The 22,789-nt window shown below is 38.3% G+C and overlaps 1 protein-coding gene across 1 annotated transcript in view; it reads right to left on the minus strand.

Moving 5' to 3' along the window:
* Positions 1–22,789, minus strand: part of SORCS2 (sortilin related VPS10 domain containing receptor 2) — a 596,489-nt gene that overhangs the window by 118,029 nt on the left and 455,671 nt on the right. Inside the window, exon 4 of the mRNA XM_068403090.1 lies at positions 3,282–3,446. Within this exon, the coding sequence (XP_068259191.1) occupies positions 3,282–3,446 (165 nt within the window). The remainder of the gene's footprint in view (positions 1–3,281; positions 3,447–22,789) is intronic.

A 22,789-nucleotide genomic window follows, 5' to 3' on the forward strand; every position in this document is an offset into this window, starting at 1 on the left:
ACTACTAAATGAGATAAGCTATGTACATTAGTGGACAGCTAAAATCTCTGGCTTCAGCAAACACATTTAATAGATCTTATAATTCTGTTTATTACCACCCATGTAATAAATGTGTGGAATAACTTTTTTAAAAATTGAAAATGCTTTTCTCAGTTTTGCTGTTCCTTCATCCTTTCAGCTTCCAAATGAGCAATTAAAATCTACTTCATCCCTGTTGAGTTTCAAAAAAATCTAGAAGCATTTACAATTTATATAGACTCAGTGAATAGCTGATTGTTATTCATTATAACTGAGGTAGCCAGAAAAAGAGAGTATAGATTTGAGGCAGTAAATGGATTAATCCAACCACGTTGACTGGATTTGCATTCATTTATAGTGTGAGCTAGAGGCTAGAGCTTTATTTAAACAAAATCTAGGGTTCTGAATGAAAGAACAACACATATTTTGCATCATAGAAGTTGTGAGAAAGGTCGTGATGCTCCAGTAGACAGAGAAGTGTGATTGCTATTTATGAAGGACGTGATCCTGTATTCCTTGTATTCTCAAAAGTGCCTTTGTAAGAAATCATTTCAGTAACAGAAGGTAATGGCTTCACCTGAGTTTTAGGTTGATACTACTTTCTTTCAGTGAAGGTAAAGTTACCTAACTCAAAAACCTAAAGTATTCCATCTGCCTACATCAAATTCAGATCAATGCTATCTCTCAAGACCATTGATTTTAGTACAGTGACCTCTTTTTATGTCAAGTTGCAATTTTGATTTTCAGCTTCTCCGTTGACAACATCACTTCATCTTCCTCTCCTGGCCAGGCCAAACGTATCAGATCTTATACAAAACTGAAGCAGGTTACTGACCCAGTTATAGTTAAAGGCATTTTTCATTCCTACACATCTTAGGTAAAGATGTAGGACTTGTCCAGTAAGTCTTTATGGTGTCATATTGAAAGTCTGAGAAAAGTCTATCAGATTGCCTAACCCTTCCTGCTACTAACACAGAGCTGTTCTTTACTCAATATTTTGGTTTTTGTCCATTCACATTTTAAATGTGGCAAATAACAGTATCACTCTGGAAGATGATCCAAGTGTAAATTGCCTGAAAGCCTCCCTATCATGCGTAATTCATCAAAACACAAAGCAAATGCTTCACTTGGTGCTCCTGCCTCCTTCTCTTTCCTGGCAAATATTTCTACCCACTTGTGGCTGGTCAACTTCTTCAATACACTTCTTTGGACTCTTACACTTAAAGTTTCTGCGACATTTGATCTTCTAACTATACAAAATTCAGGAATTATATCTATCATCAGAAACAAAAGTCAAAGTGAAAAGAGAGCTTTTCATAACATAGGCATTTTATAACTTCAGGCTTCCCTGCAGTATTTTGTTTACATAACATACATTCAACACGTTTGTAATTGTGTTAGGATTTCAAATTGAAGCTGCTAAGTAAAATATTTCATGTAATTTGTGATTGAGCTTGGTTTGCTATGGTTTTTATTCTAGTTCTATCCTTATTTGCAAATGCTTGTATACATGAACTGCTTTAGGATCAGCTATTAACTTATGTATCCCAAAAAATATCCCAAAGGATGACTTGATATAACATCACTGAAATCAGTGCAGTATTTGGCTGCAGCATGAGCAACTTTCTGTGACTAATCTCACCACCTAAATATACACCTCCTGTGAAGTCTGACAAGGATTAAAATGGACTAGAGTTTACTAATTTCAGTTTAAAACAGGAATAATGATGGAGGTGAGTCAAGATCACTACCAGGACCAGAATCACAGTGACTTTACAGCTGCAGTTTTGGCACTGTGAAAAAGAGATGACCTACACAATTACAGACTATGTTCTCACTCATGAGTGTTTCGCCTAACCCATCCAGAAAAATGACTTTACAATTCACAGAATCACAGAATGTTAGGGATTGGAAGGGACCTCGAAAGATCATCTAGTCCAATCCCTCTGCCGGAGCAGGATTGCCTAGACCATATCACACAGGAAGGCGTCCAGGCGGGTTTTGAATGTCTCCAGAGAAGGAGACTCCACAACCTCTCTGGGCAGCCTGTTCCAGTGTTCGGTCACCCTCACTGTAAAGAAGGTTTTCCTCATATTTATGTGGAACCTCCTGTGTTCCAGCTTGCACCCATTGCCCCTTGTCCTGTCAAGGGATTTGACTGAGAAGAGCCTGGCTCCATCCTCATGACACTTGCCCTTTACATATTTATAAACATTAATGAGGTCACCCCTCAGTCTCCTCTTCTCTAAGCTAAAGAGACCCAGCTCCCTCAGCCTCTCCTCATAAGGGAGATGTTCCACTCCCTTAATCATCTTCGTGGCTCTGCGCTGGACTCTCTCTAGCAGTTCCCTGTCCTTCTTGAACTGAGGGGCCCAGAACTGGACACAATATTCCAGAGGCGGCCTCACCAGGGCAGAGTAGAGGGGGAGGAGAACCTCTCTTGACCTACTAACCACACCCCTTCTAATACAGCCCAGGATGCCATTGGCATTCTTGGCCACAAGGGCACACTGCTGGCTCATGGTCATCCTGTTGTCCACTAGGACCCCCAGGTCCCTTTCCCCTACGCTGCTCTCCAACAGGTCTGCCCCCAACTTGTACTGGTACATGGGGTTGTTCTTGCCCAGATGCAGGACTCTACACTTGCCCTTGTTATATTTCATTAAATTTCTCCCAGAAATTTCTCTCCATTAAATTCAACCAGAAGAAATCTGAAAGATGGTAAAAATTTACAAACCACATGATACAACTCCTGAATCTGAAAGTGGAATAAATACATCATAAGAGAGAGAATTATTCTACATTTCTGCAGATTCACTGATTTCCCAAATCCTCTTCTGCTGTACGATTGTGCTGTTTATTTTATATTACTTTATTTTACACCCCATGAACGACCTTTGGAGGCACTATTTCAGCTTCATTAACTTTCTACTACACTATAAATTACAGAGCAATTGCTTATGGTCACTTTCTAGGGGGGAGCACATTTCAGAGGTACTATTTAAATCTACTATGCAGGAGGATAAATATTACCAATATCCATACCAACTGAAACTGCCAGGATTGGAATGACCATAAAAACAAAGATTTGGACACAAAGACAATAAATATTTAAATAGATCTCAAAACCAGAATATTATTGCCTTCTGAGCCACTGATATTTCATAAAACCCGTCACTAATCAGCATATCAGAACTGTTTTATATCTCCTTAACAAAGTAGGTCCTAGATTTCAAACAAATGCAGTAATCTTCAAGCTTTACCTTGCCTTCCTTGGTGTAAGCAAGTACTTTATCTTCTTCTTTCGGGTGAAAAAGGAGAGTTTCCACAAAGAAAGTAATGGGTTGTTTCTGGAAAGTGGCTCCTTCATCCGTGCTTATGAAAAGGCTTTGGTCACGATCATTATGGGAAGAACTTACAAGAATTATCTAAAAGACAAAAAAGACAACATATATTCAGAAGACTGTTTTCTCTGTAACGGACAGCACAGCCTTATTTTTCTTGTGTAAATGTCAGATTTTGTACATACCTTACCTATACAAATTCTGTGGACAAGAAACTCAAAAGCATCTAAGAGACAAGGCCTACAAGATCCTATTAATCTTCCCTGATCAAACCTGTGAATGTTAAATTCTATAACTTCTTTTGCAAATCACACCAAATTGCTCACATTCCTCATTTCTACTCAAAATAACTACCTTAGATTTTGGTCTTTGTGCAAGGTTCATGAGGCCACATGAGAAAATCTCCAGCCTAACAAAAAAAAAGAATTAATAGTAGTAATGACTCATTTTAACATGTCTATATAAATATATCACTTTATCTAGTGAGGCTGCCTTTACAAATACTAAATGTAAAAATAATCACTGCTGTAGTTATACCAGAACAATGACCCAGGAGAAAGAACTAGTTTATAACATCTCTCCATTGCTTCACCATTCTCCTCCTGCGGACACATTTTGAATAAAATGGCAATTCACTTTGATGCAGAAAAACATGACAATCAATTATTTGCATTTCCTTCTCAGGTCCAGATAATACCTTGACTCAAACATAGTAACAGCTTGAGTTGTGTCCTTGTGTGAACTTCATGTCAGGCTTTCAGCAACAAAGAAATTCTCCCCACATAATTTAATCAGAATTGCACTCTTTTCAACTTCTTCACCTTTTGTAGTTGGTCAACGCGTTATAACATGGTTCTAAAAATGCCAATGTGATGATCCATTTCTATTGTCTTTCCAGACCAAAGAGGCCCAGTTTGCATTCAAAAAGATGCCTTTATCAACTGGTATCCTACAGACAAAACATGGATTTTTCAAAGGCCATCTGGGATCTATTTGGCTCACATTTTAAAAACAATTACAAAACATAATCCTAATTCAAAACATATTTAAGATGGTCAGCAAATGATGCAGAAGATACCACAGAATCCTGATTACTGTGATATAGTGACTATAAACTGCTTACACAGATAAATGGCAATGCGTTATGCAAACAGAATTACAATAATGGGCATACAGAGAAGGAAATATATTAGACAAGTAGGTACAATTTTTATGTAGTCACTTTTTTAAGACTAAAGCTGAAGTTAAAAAAAATGAAATTTCTAATGAATTACACAGATACGACAGCTGCACTGAGTTTTTACTACAATTGGTTTTCGGGGGAAAAACTATAAATACAACATTTGAGGATGCTCTAATTTGACAGATCACTTAAGCATGTGCACTTGTACTTGAAGCACATATCAGTTGCACTAATTTCTGCACAGCTTTCATATACCTAAAATGGGGTGCATATTGAAGTACACTGCTGAACCAGAGACAGAACTGCCCTTCAGGGTCTATGGTCCACCACCAAAACCCCACACTAAAGCGTATATTAAGCCAAACCTGCTTCTATTAGCTGTGTGACTAGGTCAGTATGAAGGCCAAGTTAATAGCCCATAACCTTGCTATGATCTTATTTTTTTTAATTATATACTTTACCCCAGAGTAGGAAATTGTGTCATTTTTATTGGAAAGCCTCTATAAATGACATCTTCAGAAATGCTCTGTCATATTCCTACTGTATCCAATGGCTCCCTGTCTCTTGGTAAACTCTTCAAACAGTATCTGTTTAACTTATTACTATATACACAATCCGAGTGGCCTAGATATAGCATTCAAAGATTCTTGTAACATACTTCTTTGGCAGGTTTTCTGCAGAGGGCATGGCACCAACCTAAAACTGAATGAGCTGTCATGTACTGCCCTGTCCTTCGCTTGCATCGCAAGGTGGAGTGAAGAAGCATTTATGCCCAGCACAGACATTTGTACTTTTCTTGCCACACTACCATCTGCAACTCAGGCTCAAAACATCTAGTTTTTCTTGGAAATAAATGAATTCAAACTATCTGTGTGCTGTGCAAGCTATACAGTGCTCATTCCTGTTGGTTCCTGACCAGATCACAGAAAGAAGGACCTGGTCCTGTGCTAAAGTAAACTCCACAAGCACAGCTGCAGTGTGAGCTCCACAATTCCTGCTGAAGCGTGTGTCCAGGCTTGTCCTTGCATTGTAACACATGCACAAGGCTGGTTCTGAGAACCATGCTTAGCTTGCAACACGTACAACTTCTTCCATGCTGTATCACTAGAAGTAGAACAGCAGTAATTCCATGTAGAAAGCTTAATATCTTTGGATACAGTCTTCTAGTCCAAATAACACTTCCTATAAATATCATTATCTTCATTCACTCCTGTTAGAGTTTTTTAAAATGAATACAACTAAGACAACAAATCAGTACGGCATATATTCCAGAAAAGGCATAAACTGCACTTGTACAGAACAGTAATCTCTGGACTACAGCGCTATTGTCTTGCTTTCTTTTTCTGGCCCAATAAATCTTACACTTCCAAAAATACCAAAATATTGGCTTCAAAATAATAAAGGAATGAGGTTTATAAATTTGGGAGTGGTTCGCACTGTTAAAGAGCCTTGAGTATAGGCATGTCTAAGCTTCATAATGAGGACCCAAAAGCAGCTTGCAGAGAACATCATTCTAGAAACTGAAGTCATAAGAAAAACGCTAGCTATAATGAATCCAAACACACTGTGATATTTGCTAATGGTGTCCTTCAAAAATATTTGTATCTTTCAGAGTTAAATCTATCAGAAAAAAATAGCCTAAGATTGTAGACATCTAAGCATATATGGCAGAGTCCCTAACTATACTTTTATTCAAACACACATTATAATTCATTTAATGAAATACTTTTTGAATTTCACTCAGTGTTCTGATTTATATTTCAATAGTTTAAACTGATCGTTCTGTGCCAGGCATACAGATTTGCTTCCCACAGCTAACACACTGGGTGCTCAGACTTGCCTACTGGCTAACGCTACTTATTGAGGAAAATATTCAAGAATAAACATTGTACACGCATTAAATGCTTTCTATAACAAGTTGTATTTATTTTTTTAAGTGGAAGAAATAGCAAAACCTTCCTGCTAGCTACTGATGAAGGGATGCAACTGTGACACACTATCTGGAGATCTAACTAACAGTGATTGCTGAGGGTTTTAACTCAAAATAAACAACTACTTGCTTGAATAATTGTGTATCCAAAAACTAGAACTGATTTTAATCACATCTAAATTTCTCTTAAGCTTCTTTTAAACAACTTTTTATAGAGCATTTATCCCTCCTGTGAGATTCTTCTAATTTTTTAGTAAAACGTAACTTTATATTACGCTGTTTATCCCTGACTTCACTTCTTAATCTCCCATCAGCTAAATAAACCACAATAACACATGTATACTTTCAGATCAGATGTAAATCTACAACATGCAACAGTTAAGCAGGGGTAAAAGAATTTTTCAAGGAGATAAACTATCCCATGGATTGCAAAGATAATGAGTAAAAATAGGATATGTTATAGATCAACAGGGAGGAAAGCAAAACAGATTTCTAATAAAAATTAAAAACACTACACCATCCCAAAGTATGAACTAAAGCATTCCAAAAATAAAGAAAAATCTATGCTTTTCCTCATTTCAGGAAAAGTTAGTGAGGCAGGAGGTAATGTAAAAGCCAAATAAACCTGAAAATATCATAAATAAATCAATTTATTTAATCTCTCTTTCAGGATTCAATGGCCAACGTGCATGTCTAACCATTCCCTCTACTAGGTGGAATCACAATCTGTGCCCCAAAGGATAAAAAGACTCTGACAGCTTAGGCTACTGTAGCTTGCGTATCATACTTCTTCCCACTATTACCATGAAGACTTGGAATAATCATAGTGATTACTAGGGAGTCTTAACTGTAGATTTGGCAGCAATTCAAAGCTATGCTGTAATTTCAAGTGGCAATAAACACAGGATATTAACATGCATCATTTGCACTGTGTCTGAAATATAACCCCCTCCCCTCAGTTTAGGTCCAATCAAAATGTAAACTCAAGATAAATTTGATCTTAATCAGCACTTTCTCTAAAACAAGGCAATCTTCTAACATATTACAATTGTGCTGTCTCTTTCAGCTTCAGCAACCGATCTTAATTTTAATTCTAGCTTTTATTTTCCTCTCTGTTTCTCTCATATTAAAATGGGGGAAAAAAAAGTCAAAACGTCCATCATGAAGAAATTTCTAGACTCACAGCATCTGACTCGCCACAGGAGATTTCTGCAGTAACTGGTGAGAGAGATGAAACACACCATTTTTTAATCCTATAATCCTGCATATGGTCAGAAATCAAGACACTTCATATTCCCGAGCACTCTAAACTGACCTTGAAGAAAGAAATCGCCCTCAGGCTCAGTAAGAAATCAAAATACAGAAACTGTTCATTTAAGCACACAGCAGCCATGCACCAAGAGGCCAAGCATGCCCAGAAGAACGTACACCTCTTCAGTCACCACCAGTAGACTGAACTCCCAATGGACAAAGAGGATTTGGCTTTGGGGATTCAGTCCTAAAGAGTGCTGGACTCACTCCAGCAAGAACCTTAATGATGCAACTCATTTGAAACTTACAGGCCATCCCCACTAAGGTCAATTAATTTCCATTAAGAACATGTAATGTTAACGCCTAGATGAAGGTTCTTAGCTAAACTAGAGACAAGGCTGCTAGGTACGGGGCAGCAGCAATGTCCTAGTGATACCATCACAAAAACCTGCATGCCTACATGAGTTTTGAAGATAAATATTCTTTGTGGCAGTACTGCCAGTCTCAGGGCAGTATTCATAGAGCTTCACAGCACTGCAATCACACCCTCAACATTTTTCAGATTAAGTAACTAACTCATCTATTTTTCTTGGGTTTGCAATTTACATTATTTATGTGTTATTAGATATGCTTGGCTGATACAGAAATTACTCTAGCTCCTGGTCCCAACTGTAAATGAGATGTTGCTTCTCAGACGGCATTCATAAAATACACAAAGAGGACTGTCAAGGGTTATGATTTTTATCTTGGATGGTATGAAAGACCTGATAACTCAAGAGTAGCAAAGCTGCAGAGTGAAATACAGTCCCTTTACTCTCCTAGTGCTAAAAACAGTATCTAAAGAATCAACCCAGGGTAATGCCAAGCTAAGAGTAAAATAAAATGCCTTCCAGGTAGCAGCTCAATCTTGTAAATTTTCCCTGGAAGTTGCACCCAAAATCACTTTGCACAAATGTTAGTTATTAGTGAATCTAATCACTAATAAATCACTGAAAATTAACAAGAGCTAGAACATCAGCTTGTGTGTGCAACTGAATTGCGTAAATACACAGAGATGGAATACATATATACATGAATGTACATACATCCCAGAAGAGTATATTACTTTTCATGGTAAGCATTCACAGCTTCCTCTAGCATTCATATTTACTTTCTCTTGAAGAGCCCCTTCCAAGCTGTCACACAGATGCTTTTCAGAACAGCAACTAGTTTCTACGAGGACCACCATAAGAGAAGGGAAGGTGGGAACATTAAAGATGGCTTCCAAGAAATATCTGCTACACTGATCACATAATCTCAGGACACAATCAAAGGCCATACGAAGCAATCCTGGTGGAGCTAATGGAAAGCGCGTATTACAGTTTTGTCTCCCCTGTGTTGTGGTCAGCTCATTAATCATTTGGAATATCACAATGGAAGCTGTGATATTGTTTATCAAGTACCATGAATATATTAGGTACTTTAGGATGTGGAATGAATATTAAGAGGTTAGGATCTTAAATTGAGCTGGTTACCAACTGGAGCAGTCAGTAACACATGAAACATGCTAAAGAGGGAATGAACATCAGAGTCAGCACATTAACAGAAAAATGTGTTCAGTAACCTGACAGAGAACAACTGGCTTACATTGCAACTAGGCAGGCCTGAGATGATACAATCTGAGAGTAGAAACAGTTTTGAAATAGTTGTCTTTTCTCTACGGCATTCACTGTAATGGAAGCAAGTTTAAGGGGGGTTACATATCATAATAACGAATGCCCACTGAGAAACAGCTACAAAAGTTCTGACTGATGTTGATGACCAGCCTGAAAATCCTGCCCTGCTGCGATAGTTGGCAGCCTGTATATATCTAAATCTGCCAGATCTCTATAACTGAACACCTCAAAGATGCTGACTACACCAGCTCTCTAGGGAATACCAGTTACAGTTCAATTCTTCAGTCGTCTTATTTAGAGAAGTGTTGGGTAGGATAAGCAAGCTAATCATTACCTCTTCCTCCATGGGAACAAATTTCATCCATCTATAACCTCCTGCTGGAACCGAAAAATTGTTGTCACTTGACTAATGTGGCAGGCCAAACTTTCGTGAGGAATGCTCTGTTCAAAAACATTTCAGAGCAGTAACTCATGCCGCCAACCCAAGAATTCTAAAAAACTAGCACATATTAAGCAAATTTGGTATTCCTGCAATATACTGAGAGGTGTGAATATGCCAAAGGTCACAGCAGAGGGAAAGGAGAAACAGTACTCAACATCTTCATAGACAGTCCTTTCTTTAATAGCTAATTTTTCTAGTGTTATTTGCACCTATCTTGCAGAGCTAAGATACACATACATTGTTTATCTTCCGCAAAATATGTTGGTACTGTTATGAGCAAGTAGTTAATTAATAAGGAATATGTTTAATATATCCAGTGGATCTCTTGGCACAGGCTGAACCTACACTGGGAGGAACAGAAGCTTTATTAGGTACCTAAGATTGACATAAAGGAACCTAATACTATTTGTTACAGATATTACTTTTTTGTCTCTTTGTTTAAAGTGAAAACAGAAGAGTCCTTTGGTCTTCTTTCAAGGTCAAATGTTAGCCTGGCTATCGCTAATTCTTCAGCAAAAGTGATCATTTAATGTACCCTTTGTACATCTCCTATATCTAAAAAGAGCAAAACTTAATGTTTAGATGTTTTGTGGGATGATCATAATCTTTAGATATTTAAATGGTTTCATTTAAAACTATGCTCTACAGCATACCAGGAACTAAATCAGATAGTCTTTCCCAGTACGGTTGACATCAGGTTTTTGAGTGGGGAACAGCACTGGTAGAGGCATAGCGCCAGCTCTTGTAACAGCAGGGGAATGTTCCCTAACCAGGTTTTATATTGCCCATAAAATAAGGACATTTTGCATGACTTGGAGGGGGGGAAAAAAAGAAAGAGTTGGATCACACAGCAGAAACAGGAAAGTTTCACCCTTTCTCACCGACATCTCCATAACATTTAGTATTTCCCAGACAGAACAGACACACACTGATCTTTTTAGTGTTGGCATTTGCAGGCTAATCTAATTCAAGAAGTTATTTTGCAGACCTCCAATAAACCTGCAAATATTTTCTGCCTGAAAACATTACAATGCTTACCAAACAGAATAAGGGATGCACAACAAATGACTGCATATGTGTGTTGATCTAATTTAATAAAGAAACAGGTCAAATAGTTCCTAGTTGCCAACCATAATTTGTCAGCAGCAAAAACTGCACTAAGCTCAAAGAGAAACTACATGGACGATAATTGGAGGACGGTGAGAAAATATGAAGGAAAGGCAGGCAGTTGCAGTGGTTAAAAATATCAGTCATATGGGATTGATCAGGACCTCATCATCTTGTGTGATAGGTAAAACACTCATCTGCCTTAAAAAATATTACAAGTGTGCCTTTTGGTCTTTTATTATGAAACTATTACAAGGCTGCATAAGAATTTTCTGGGAAGACTGGAAAAGGGAGCTCTCAAAACATTACCCTGGGGAATCTCACTTTGCACAAATGTCCCATTCAATCCTAAATACCCAACAGGTTTCCTGATGTTCTTGTGGCCCATGATGTTCCCAAGATATCCCTAATGCCAGCTGAGGCATCAACTTCAAGCACCTCTATTCCTCTCTCTCTCCCAATTCCTCAGAGCACTTCTTATGGAGATCAATGTACTTAACAACTCTGTTATGAATCATAAAGAATAAGCAGCATTTTCCAAATGTGTGTGTGTGTACACATCTGCAAATACACACAGGTTCATGCAACCAAATGGGCTACATCCAAAGTTGCTGAAGAAGCTGGCTGAAACGACAGAGCTTTGAAAGGTTCTAGTGATTGGGAGAGGTTCCTGAAGACTGGAAAACAATAAACATCATGGCCATCTTAGCATCATCTACAAAGTCTCTCAGATGTTTCTCACACTGTAATTTGAATTTGTCCATTCCCATATCTAAAGAGGTAGCAGGCACTACAAAGTGAGGTATTGAAATCCTTATCCTTCAAGGAAGCACCTGCTGCCTTTTGAGAACTGTAAGCACTCTTCTTAATGGAGATCTGGGTATAGTTAAAGATTGAACAGCTCTTCTCTCCTAGACCACAGGGGAAAATATAAACCTGGAGGAAAGAGCTGCATTGAGCAAGTCTTTCATATGTAAGGCACAACTGATTATGTGGTTTTCAAAGGGAAAATGGAAGGGGGAGAAGAAAGTGAGGCAGAGCAACAGAAGCAAGCCCTGGAAAAACAGTAATTATTTTTCACTTGAATTTGGCCATATCTCCATTATGTAGGCTACAAAGCTTAATTATAAAAGCTCTTGCTATTGAAATATTTCCCCTTATCTTTGATATCCAGTCCAAATGGACTGGAAAAAAGCCCTTGAAAAGCAGAAAGGAAATTTCTTTTAAAGTAATTCTTAGTCCCATTAGGGCGAATCTCATTAATAGAAAAAGGACTTCACTGAAGAATAGAGCTTTTATATTTGGAAGCATACAGTACTGCTGTGCCTGATTCTAGCAGCACTGTAGATAATAAACCTTCCTCCATCAGGGCTTAGATTTTTGAAGTTGTAAAGTACCCATTTTATATTGAGGTAGGGTTTTAGTAAATGCACATACCTGGCACTCATTGGGCTAGTTTTCTCCAGGTATACTCAGGATGTGTTGACTGGAGCTTTTGAAAGGTGATGTGTAAAACTTTTTTTTTCTATTGAAAAGCATTGTTTTGCCATAACTGAAATGTACTGTTGAAAACGTCCATCAGAGGGTTTACCAGCACAATTCCTAAGGCCCATGAGGGAATTAGGGGGAGAAGTATTCCTTCTGGAGATGTTCCACCTTATGCACGTAGATATAAAATACTTGTGGGGACAGAGACACTGACTTTGTGAATCAGTTTTTAGAGCAGTCACACGTGTCGTTGCAGGAACAAGTCTTGGGGCATCTTCCCAGTTGAATGCTGTGATTACTAAACCAAAGGCAATTCTGTATGTATTCTCATACGTATGAGAGAAAAAGGCTGCCTGTCATCAAAACCAAGACAGAAATAAAAACAATGTTCTTTTGCTCATTTCCTAGACTGGCAAAATTTAGGGGCAAAGGTTATAGTTTCTATATTTATTCCCAAGAGTGTTATTTTGGCTCTTTTTTTTCCTGTACATTCTAATGAAAAGTTGAAAAGTGAATAGGGAAGGAAATGAAATGAATGCACAAACATTTCTACTAATCCCCTTTCTCTCACTTTTACTAACATTTAATCCTCATGAAAGGTTCGTAATTAATCCAGGGGATTTTTTTTTTAAGTAATATTTTACTGAAAATGAGAAGCTGGAGAACTCGGATCACAGCAGAGTGTTTACAGACAGAGAAGGCAGCTAGGAAGATTTCAGAAGCTTTCTTTCTTGGAAAGAGTATTGCTAGTGATTCAGCTGTGAATTATGGCTGATACTGAGAAAGAAAATCCAGGTGATATCGTTATTTTTACTTCTAAGACAGACAGCTACACAGAGCTCTAAAAACATCAGACTGAGGTTAGTCCTGGGCTACCAATTCTGTTCTCAGTCAGCAGGAACTTTGCAAATTGACCATTTTGCAGACCCTGGGACTGACCCCATATAAAACAAAATCCAAACAAAACATTAGTCTTACCACCGGGCTGGCACTTACAAGATTTTATATTAGTTCTTGAGGCTGAAACACAAATTTCTTACAAGACTTTACATACTTTGCAGTTCCACTACATTTCACACCAATACCAACAGGATGGGAATAAAAACATGTATATGGCTTTAAAAGGGAAATGGAAGAACTACAAAAACAGAGAAATACAGGAATGGGAACAAAACATTGAAGAAGATATATTGGCAAGAACAACTGCATTTCAAGAAAGAAAGGAGGAAAAACCCCTCTCCCATTCTCCTCAAAATCTCCATATTGTTAAAATTTTGATTTCATTAGCAGAAAGTACCAGATACCATACAAATCCCTGGATGTCTCAAATATTTTGGAAGTATATATGGGGCTACTGGAAGCAGCTCCATATTAACAAAATTAATTTTAGGAGTAAATAAAAAAGCAACTCCTCCCACCTGACTCCACAGTGCTGTCACTGAAATAAGGATTAATCATTAAAAAATGTTCATATTAACACTAGGACTTGTTCTTGCAAAAAAAATTACCTATTGCAATGTTACTTTAAACTTTCAGTTTAAAGTACCATCCACTTCCAATGACTGAATAATAAATTCCATCACTTTACTATATGTTAAGACCACACTATACTGATGCATCCAGTGGTCTCAGTACCTTAGAGTTAACTTTCATGAGGGCAGAATGTCTTACTGCTCCAGAGCCGGTTTCTAATCTCAGCTGTGCAGATGTGTACGTTTTTGATTAAATCTACTGGTCAGCTGACATGCACATACACAGCAAATAGAACACGGATCTATATATGTCTTCAGATCTCAACAGGCAGTCATAAATAACCTGGGTTAGACAGAAAGGATAAAAACAATCTCAGTTGGCAATTAAGCATTGTTCTGGGAGATGCAGTTCCAGTGTTTGACAGACCCAGATGGATACTGTCCAGGTGTTGCTCAGAATATAGATTTTTGACTTGGAAGTTGCATGTTTTTACCGTCTTTCCCTTTCTTTCTTTCTTTCCTTTCAAATGAACATGTTGTTATTCCTAGGTAAGAACTTCAGCTCATCTCACTCTTTTTCCCTCTCCTTTGCCTATAGTCCTCAAATCATCTGTTGTATTAAAGGACAGGCTATGTGGCTACTGGGACATATTCGTCCAGAGTTCAGTCCTGGGATGCTGAAGAGAAGGGAGTAATACAAACATATAGGTAGGAAGGGACTTGTGGAGGTCATCTAGTCCAACCTCCTCCTTCAGGCAAGGCCAAGTAGAGCAGATAGTTCAGGACCGTGTCCTCCCCAGTCCTGAGTATCTCTAAGGATAAAAACCCCACAATCTGGATGGCCTGTTCAATGTTCAACCACCCCCATCATAAAAATTTATTTTCTTCTAATCTGTTGGAGTTTCCCATGTTCCAGCTCTTGTCATTGGCTCTACCTCCAGTCCACACTGCTGAGAAGAGTCTGACTCCACCTTCATGCACAGCTGGTTTTGGACAGCAATAAGATCTCCCCTGAGCCTTGTTAAGACTGAACAAGCCCAGCTCCCTCAGTCTCTCATCATGGTTCCTCTGCCCCAGCTCTGGATCTAGCTGCCCCTCCACTGGGCTCCCTCTGGTATGTCAATGCCTTTTTTGTCCTGGGGAGCCCAACACTGGAGGACCTATTCCAGATACAGTTGCAAAATTCCTAAACAGAGGGGAAGGATTACTTCCCTGGACCTGCTGGCTACACTCTTTCCAGAATATGCTGTAGGGTTTCTTTGCTGCAAAGGCACACTCCTCTGCCCTTGGGATTTCAATGAGGAACCCCACATCTTTCCTGCAGAGCTGCTTTCTAGCCAGTCAGCCTGATTGGTACAGTTGCTGGAGTTATTCCATCCCAGACGGAGGATTATTTTTATATTTGCCTTTGTTGAACTTCACATGTTTCCTACCAGCTCATTTCTACAGCCTGCACAGTGAATGTGACTCTGAAAGTACCATCCTGAAAAAAAAAGTGTGTAGATGTAGGCACCTAACAATTGCTGTTGTCTCAACAATGGCCACCTCATTGTCCCCACAAATGCTGCTCCCTGTACAACCCATAGTGAAGGGCAAGCACTGAAGCTGGTAAGACTAGATTGCCCTCTGAATTTTTCAGAGGTTTCTGTCTATCTTGTTGGAGAAAGCTGGATGCCTAGGTAAAGCGGGGTCTATTGCCCCAAGTAGTCCAAGCCTCTAACATTTTGATGAGGCAGGATCTCTGATTCCTAAATTAGAAGGATGAGATTCCACCCCTGATTTTCTAGCATCAGTTATAATAATTAGGAATGTTTAATTGCTCATTTCTCTTCTAGAATACACTCAAATGACCTTTTCTGGTCCTCAGATTTGTTTCAAAATTTGCTTTTTTTGTTCCTTTTGTTCCTGTTGGTATTAGCCCTGCGAACAACATAGTGTATTTTCTTACATTTATAAAATCCTTTCCAGTATAACTTTCCAGGACACCTTGTCCTTCACCTCTTATGTTTTAATACACTGCAGCCCTGGACCATAGCTAGCCACTGATAAAAAACATAAGAAGATCTATGGTCTTAGATCAAGTGTATTTGAGGTAATGCTCCTAAAAACTTGTAAGCACCATCAAATTCACTGTAACACAACACAACTAACTGGGTGGAGGCTGAGTGGTGTGAGTTAGCCATAAAGGATGAGTCATAAGAAAAGAAACACTAGGAGTTATGAAGAGCCTCTTTCACATAATTAAAAGTTAATTAAAAACTCTCAGTATAATCTATATCCAGAAAAAATGGCCTTCTGTCATTTCTACAAGTGAGCTTCCTGAAAGAGGCACTCATCTGAGACTGCAGCCTATTCCAGAAAAGTAAATAGAAATCACACAATAATCAACAGCCCATCCCAGGTGGCATACTAATTTACTAACAGTTCTTGATAATTTATTGCAAGTTAAACAGTTCAGTGACAGGCAAGGAAAAAAAAAAAAAAAAGAAGAGAGGGTTATTTACTCTCTTGCCTGACAGCGTCTCACAGCCAAATCTACCTCACTTCATCAGCTTGCTCCTAGGCATTTCTTTGAGAATTAATAAGCACACAAGAAAAAGTTTGTAGAGGAATAGGCTGTATCTCATTTATTGCTACTGAAAACAAAAGGGCCTATGAGACTTAAAAGACATCAAAGATGCTACACTTACAAAAAAAAAAACCCTTCCAAACCTCCCCAAAACCCAAAACCTAGAGAAAAAATAAGTCTCATTCAAGAAGAAAGACTACCCAGGTGGATGGCTAGTCTTCACAAATTGCCTCCAAACAGACCTCTGTGGTCTGTGAAATACTTTGTCTTCAATAACTAAACAACATTGCATGTTTATACAGAACCAAAGGATCCTAAATCAAAATGTTTCAGAAAGCATTAACTGAAATTTCGGTGAGTTTTAGCTATATAAATCAAGATGGTGATTGGGGATGCAGAAATAATAGTGAAGTTAGGATTCATAAACAAAGCAGCAATAGGATCCCACCATGTAAAACACGGTCAGCATGCCTGTAGTCGTAGCTAAGTTTTTAAAAGGCTTTAGCACATCTATTTCTCTGTCAGCCTGATTACAAATTGCCTAGGGCAAGACTGTCTCTCTGCTTCACAGCTGGACAGTGCCGAGCTCAATCATACCTTTGCCTGTAGGTGCAGCCATGATAAAGTAAATAAATACAGCTGCAAAAACCAGACTGGTCACATCCAGTGCTGAGAGCTGATGAGTGTATTTTGAACTCAATTCTATTTTTTTTAACCCCTAAATGAGAATTTAGTGATTTTTAAAGAGACATCAAATATTTATGGCAAATTAATTCAAATGAGCTACACACTGCCTTCATTACCACCGTCATATACAGAAAGCAGCTCCGTTAATGTCATTCATTGTACTATTGCTGATACACTAGTGGTGTGATTTGCAAACTGCTCAGCATCAGAAATTCCTAGTTGTATCATCATCTTTCATGCTTTCCACAATTTTCAGAGATTTTAAATCTATGCCTACAGAGAAGCCCAAGTCTGCTTAGCCTCCTATTCTGAGCATCTTTTCCAAGGTTTATCATTAGGAAGAGTTTTCAGTATCCTGGAGCTATGAATGTGACTTTGCAAACAGTCATGGAAGTGGGTATTAATGAAAGGTTAGATGTAATTCAGGCTGTTATAATTGCTGCAGCCAAGGAGAAAGAGAATAAAAGAGAATAACACAGGTTCTTCCCGAACAACCTGTTGTGGCACCATGCTAACTGACAGCAATCACTGTGAGCCATCGAGAAGCTGAACTGTTCACCTGGAAAACGAGCTCTGACTAAGAAATGTCGGATTGCCAACAGCTAGTTGAAACTGGATGAAACAAGAAGTTGAAGTTATTTTTTTTTGTAGTGGCCCATATAAATTCTGGGGAATAGTCAATCCCTGCAAACTCTCAACAACAACATACCCAGATTGTGAAGCCTCAGGTAAGACCTGCTTCACCTGGTTCCCATCTCTCTCTCTCTCTGTGACATCAGGGGACTCTCAGGTCCCTCTGCTGAGCAAGGCACAGGTCATTAGTACAAATTTTTTACAGAAGCCCAAGCAGAAAATGCAGCTGCAGCACAATGCCAATATTTTTCTAATACAAAACAATTGCTGACATCTTTTTTTATCCACATTTACAGTTAGTGAATATGTTTTGTCTTTGGGTTTTGGGAGAATTTGTGAATTCAAATTTAGGCCACTAAGTTTCTTATGGAGTATGGAACCTACGTCTGCTATAGAGAAGCACTTTTCAGTGAACTGGGGCCGTATGGCTCAATACAGTGCAGATTTGGTTTCCAACTAAGACCAGTTCTACAATAAAATAATCCCACCGAAAAAAAGTCTGCCTCATATAGAGACATTTCTCAGAAAGACATGAAATAGCTAAGTTTTGCAGCCTATTCACATGTTCACATAATAACTTATTAACCAGAGGTTAACGTGGTTTTGCAACATTTTTGTAAAGTGAGCACGGACAAAGTCTTTACACGCCTGCAAGGCTTTGGAAACATTCATGGCATACAGACCATGTTACAATATGCATTTCGAGTTTGTATTGTCATTAGTGTCCAAGATTTACCATGCTCAGGCTGGGAATTTATGTGGGGTTTTTTTTTTTTCCTTCAACTCCCAGGTGCATCTTTTGACTTCTCTGTGTTTTTCATGTCTAAGTGAAACTGCAAGTTGACGAATTATCACGGAAGGGGGAGGGGAATGAGCAGCATAGGTTATAGGCAATTTAAACATTCATATGTTTAAATTCATCCCTATCAAAAGCTGCAGTTAAAGTGATTTCTCTGCTGCCCTCTATCTTTATGAGATCTGGGCCCCCCAGGAAAGCATTTGATGGTCCGTAGTTCCTACTACGTAGCACAACAGCAATGGCTTACGCTGTGATACTCTAAATTCTCATATAATGAAAAATGGTTTATTTTATGTCAGTTTTCTGTCTACACCTGCCTTCAGAAATGCATTGCATTTTTTGTATCTATCCCCCAATCCAGCTGTTGTATTTTTAGGCAAAATAATCAGCTGTGACCTTTATTAATCCATACTCACTTTGTTAAACATAAGGCAAAAAAAAACACATTCAAAATTTTAATTCACTGAAGAGTACTTTTTGCAATAGAGTGATGGTAACACAACAATTTGCTGTGAATGCTGTAACATAATTCAAGCTGACAAGGTACAGTAACTGTTTCCCAAAGCACATTGCACTACACAAACATAGATCACGGCTGCAAAAAGCACAGAGCCTTTTCTCACCAGAAGATTTGTAATAAAATTGCATGCTCACAAAGCCTTCCCCTTCAACATAAGACCCTAAAGCTATGCCAACTCTGCTGTATTTTGAGATGGCTGTCTGCAACTTCTCTGTTGAAGGTTACACTCTAGAAAAGGAACAGCAAAAATGCCAGCTCTGGTCATAGACCAGTATATTATGACAAAATGCCACACTGATAGTTTAAACAAGATTCACTAGAAGATAACTCCTGGATCCCAACAAGGAGGTAGCTTTGACAGGCAGGCAGCAAAACCAGGCATTAGGAAGTCAGGATCCCAAACTGTATTTGAGACTTTCTTAGCAATTCACTATAAGACTTGGGGGACTGTTTGCCTCACCTCTCTGTGCTTTATAATACCCATCAACATAATGCAGATAATACTTATGTGTATTGTAGGACTAAGATGATGGAATTAAAACATTACTTAATATTAAACTCTCCTCTGCTGTAAGTACTTCAGAATATCCCTACCTACACTTCTCCAGAAAAAGCACACAGGTTTCATCCTGTGTGAGTTTCTTCTCGTTTTCCATGCTGCCATTTTGACCATTTAATGAAAAACTGTTGTTGTAATGGGCATAATGTAGATCAGAATAGTAGCCACTGAATAAGGAAACAAACAGTATGGTGAAGAAAAACAAACATCATCGGTGTTGTCAAAAGAAGCCTCAAAAGCAGATTTTCCATAAAGTAAGTGTAACCTCCACCCATTCAACTTCATAGTTCCCTCTAGAAATGACAGAGTCCAATATGAAGACCATTAAGACTGATGAAGCTCAGTCTAAGAGATAAAAATCTTTACTCTGAGAAATAAAATCCCTTGCTATAAAATCTGGTTCAATCACATTTGCCAATGTAAAAATTGTGGCTAAAGCTATGAAGTCCAGATCTATTTTGACCTTTCAAAAAAACAGAGTGTTGGAGGTAGGGGTCTATACAGTCCTTCTTCACTTTATATAAGGTGTTTTAGTGAAATGAGTAATCCTTTCTTATGTCAGAGGAGTCTGCAGAATCAGGTTTGCTGTGACCATCTGTTGAAGTAAAACAACTTGTGATGTGTCTTGGTTTTCAGAGGTGTAAGAATTCAGGTCTTGGAGCTGGTTTATCCTCTGTAGCACACAAGTATTCCATGACTTTCATGTTATCAGGAAGTGCTCAATTCAATGTGAAAAGTTAACACTTGTATTAGCACTCCATTTTTTGCCTATTTCTGATCTGAAAGTTAGCTAATATATGTATTTTTAGATCTAGTAATTACCACCAGCAGTCTCACCACTCTGAAGAAAAAGCAGAATCACAGCTTTCACCATTATATTACAAATTCTGAATGGACCATACTTGAATTACTCAGTAAAAAGGAATCAAAAGTCACATCATGTCAAATCATGCTGACTACAAGTTAGTATAAACCATTCTTTGCCTCAGAAAAAAAGGTCATTCCATCAGCATTGTGAGTTATCGGTGTTTCTGGATACTGCATTCTATATTGGTTTATTTGAACTAATGAAACGACACAGTTTGATCTCAGAGATCTTTAAAAATGCTTTTCAAGGAGGCACTTGTGCTCAGTCTCCATCTGGAGTTTTATTAAAATATACCCACTTCTGTACTCTGGAGAATACAAGACTAAGAGTGACCCTTGCATGTGGAAGAGAAGACACAGAGGTTTCTGGCAGCTCTTAGCCTTCCTTCAGACCAAAGCCCAAGAAATCTTTGTCTTCTGCAAAGACAAGCTTCACCCATTGGGCTGAGGAGTAATCTAATAAAGCAGGACTTCAATAACCATGGAGTTCCACTGCAAATAAATAAATAAATAAATACATACATACACAATCTGCAATTACTGCTGAATTATCAGAATATTTGTCTCCCTCACTCCCCAATATCCATCTTGAATTCAATCCACTCCATTACGAATATTAATTTGGAAAGCATTAAGTGTGCCTTAAGCATAGCCTTCCACCTTGAAATGGTCATCTTGTAAAAAGACAAATGGCTAAAATGAAAGAAAATCAAGTATGAGTCTTACTTCAAAGCAGTACTAGTGTGTTCCAGTGCAAGTGGAAACATATACTATTGCAGCAAAACATGGCAGAGAAATGCTGCGGTGCAAATAATTCTAAGATTTAAGTTATTTTGGTTTTATCTACATAGAAAATGTATTTACTAGAGTAATTTTAAGAACCTTTGAAGAACAGTATTTGACTGCTTGAGAAATATTATATCCCAAAGTGGCTTTTGTACCATTTCTGTAGACAAAAATCGCAGGAAACCTTACAAGTCCTGCTGCCTTCTGAGTAATCACGAGGGATATCATCATTACTCACACCACACAGTCAGCTTCTCCAAAGTCATAAACAACTGTAATTAAGGAATGATTGGAAACTGTCAAAATTTATCTTCAGACTGGACTACCAAAACGATTTTCTTAATCACCTCAAAAGAAGTATAAAAAAACATTGCCAGTAATAGAAAAGATTTTTCATCACAGTTCCTGCTCTATACATAAATAATTCCATTTTCACTGAACTGGATCTCTATTTGCCTTGTTTTCTGTAACAAATACAGATACAAACTGAATTTCAGTCTTACCTGAGAACAATACAGGTGCTTTTTTCCTCATTCATCATCTCTTTGCTATCCATCAGCCTTGATTATTTATTTACATCCAGAACAGAACTCGCTACATGTTACAGGGGCAAACCTTTTTTACATTTCAATAGTGGTTCTTAGTAGTTCAACCCAGCTCCCTGCTATTCAGACACATTTATCTCTTCACTTTCATTACAATGGTGAATTAACACGTATCGCGACATTCAACAGTGAGCGACACTGTAGGTGGCTCTGCTGGACATGGCTGAATCACTGACATGACAGTTGCTTCCTGAATCACTTGTCAAAAGCAATCTCCAGCTCCTGTAACTTTCTGCTTCTGCTCTTCCTTTCTCTCCCTGCTCCTGCACCTTCCATAATTGCCCTTGGAGGGAAAGTCTTCCTTTTTCAACCCACCCTGGCTTGGTCCTTCCCTTGTTAGAAGCAAATCTAACATCCCACTCCTCCTAACTTTGGTAGACATACTGGTCATCTTCTCAGAAACCTCCAACAATTAAAAGCAGTGTGATCCTGCTCCAGAAGGCTAAAATACAACAGATGGATCTGAAGGACTTCTGAATACTTCTGACTCTGTACCAACCACAGCAGGTCAGAAATGTGAGCACAGAGAAGACGACACAGATCCTGCCCTTCACTTGTAATGTAAAAAACAAAATAGGTTATAAGTACAAGGGAAAAATATTACCATTGCTCTCCATGTAGTGAATTGTTGGAGAAAAACAAAAACGAGCCTTCAAAAAACCTTAGTTTCTGTTGAAGTCTGTAAATAAAGACCTAGTTTTCAAAAATGCTGAGCATACAGCAACTTCTATTGCGACCCCATGAATACATTTTCCAATTATATCAGAACTCAGTACTCTAAGCTCTCGAAAACCTGATGTTAAACATAGGCACTAAGCAGTTTTGATCCCTTCTCTCCTCTCCCAAATCTGCTCCCAAAAGGATTCTGTAAATA

Source organism: Nyctibius grandis, chromosome 6, assembly GCF_013368605.1.
Source record: "Nyctibius grandis isolate bNycGra1 chromosome 6, bNycGra1.pri, whole genome shotgun sequence".
NCBI classification, from domain to species: Eukaryota; Metazoa; Chordata; class Aves; order Nyctibiiformes; family Nyctibiidae; genus Nyctibius; species Nyctibius grandis.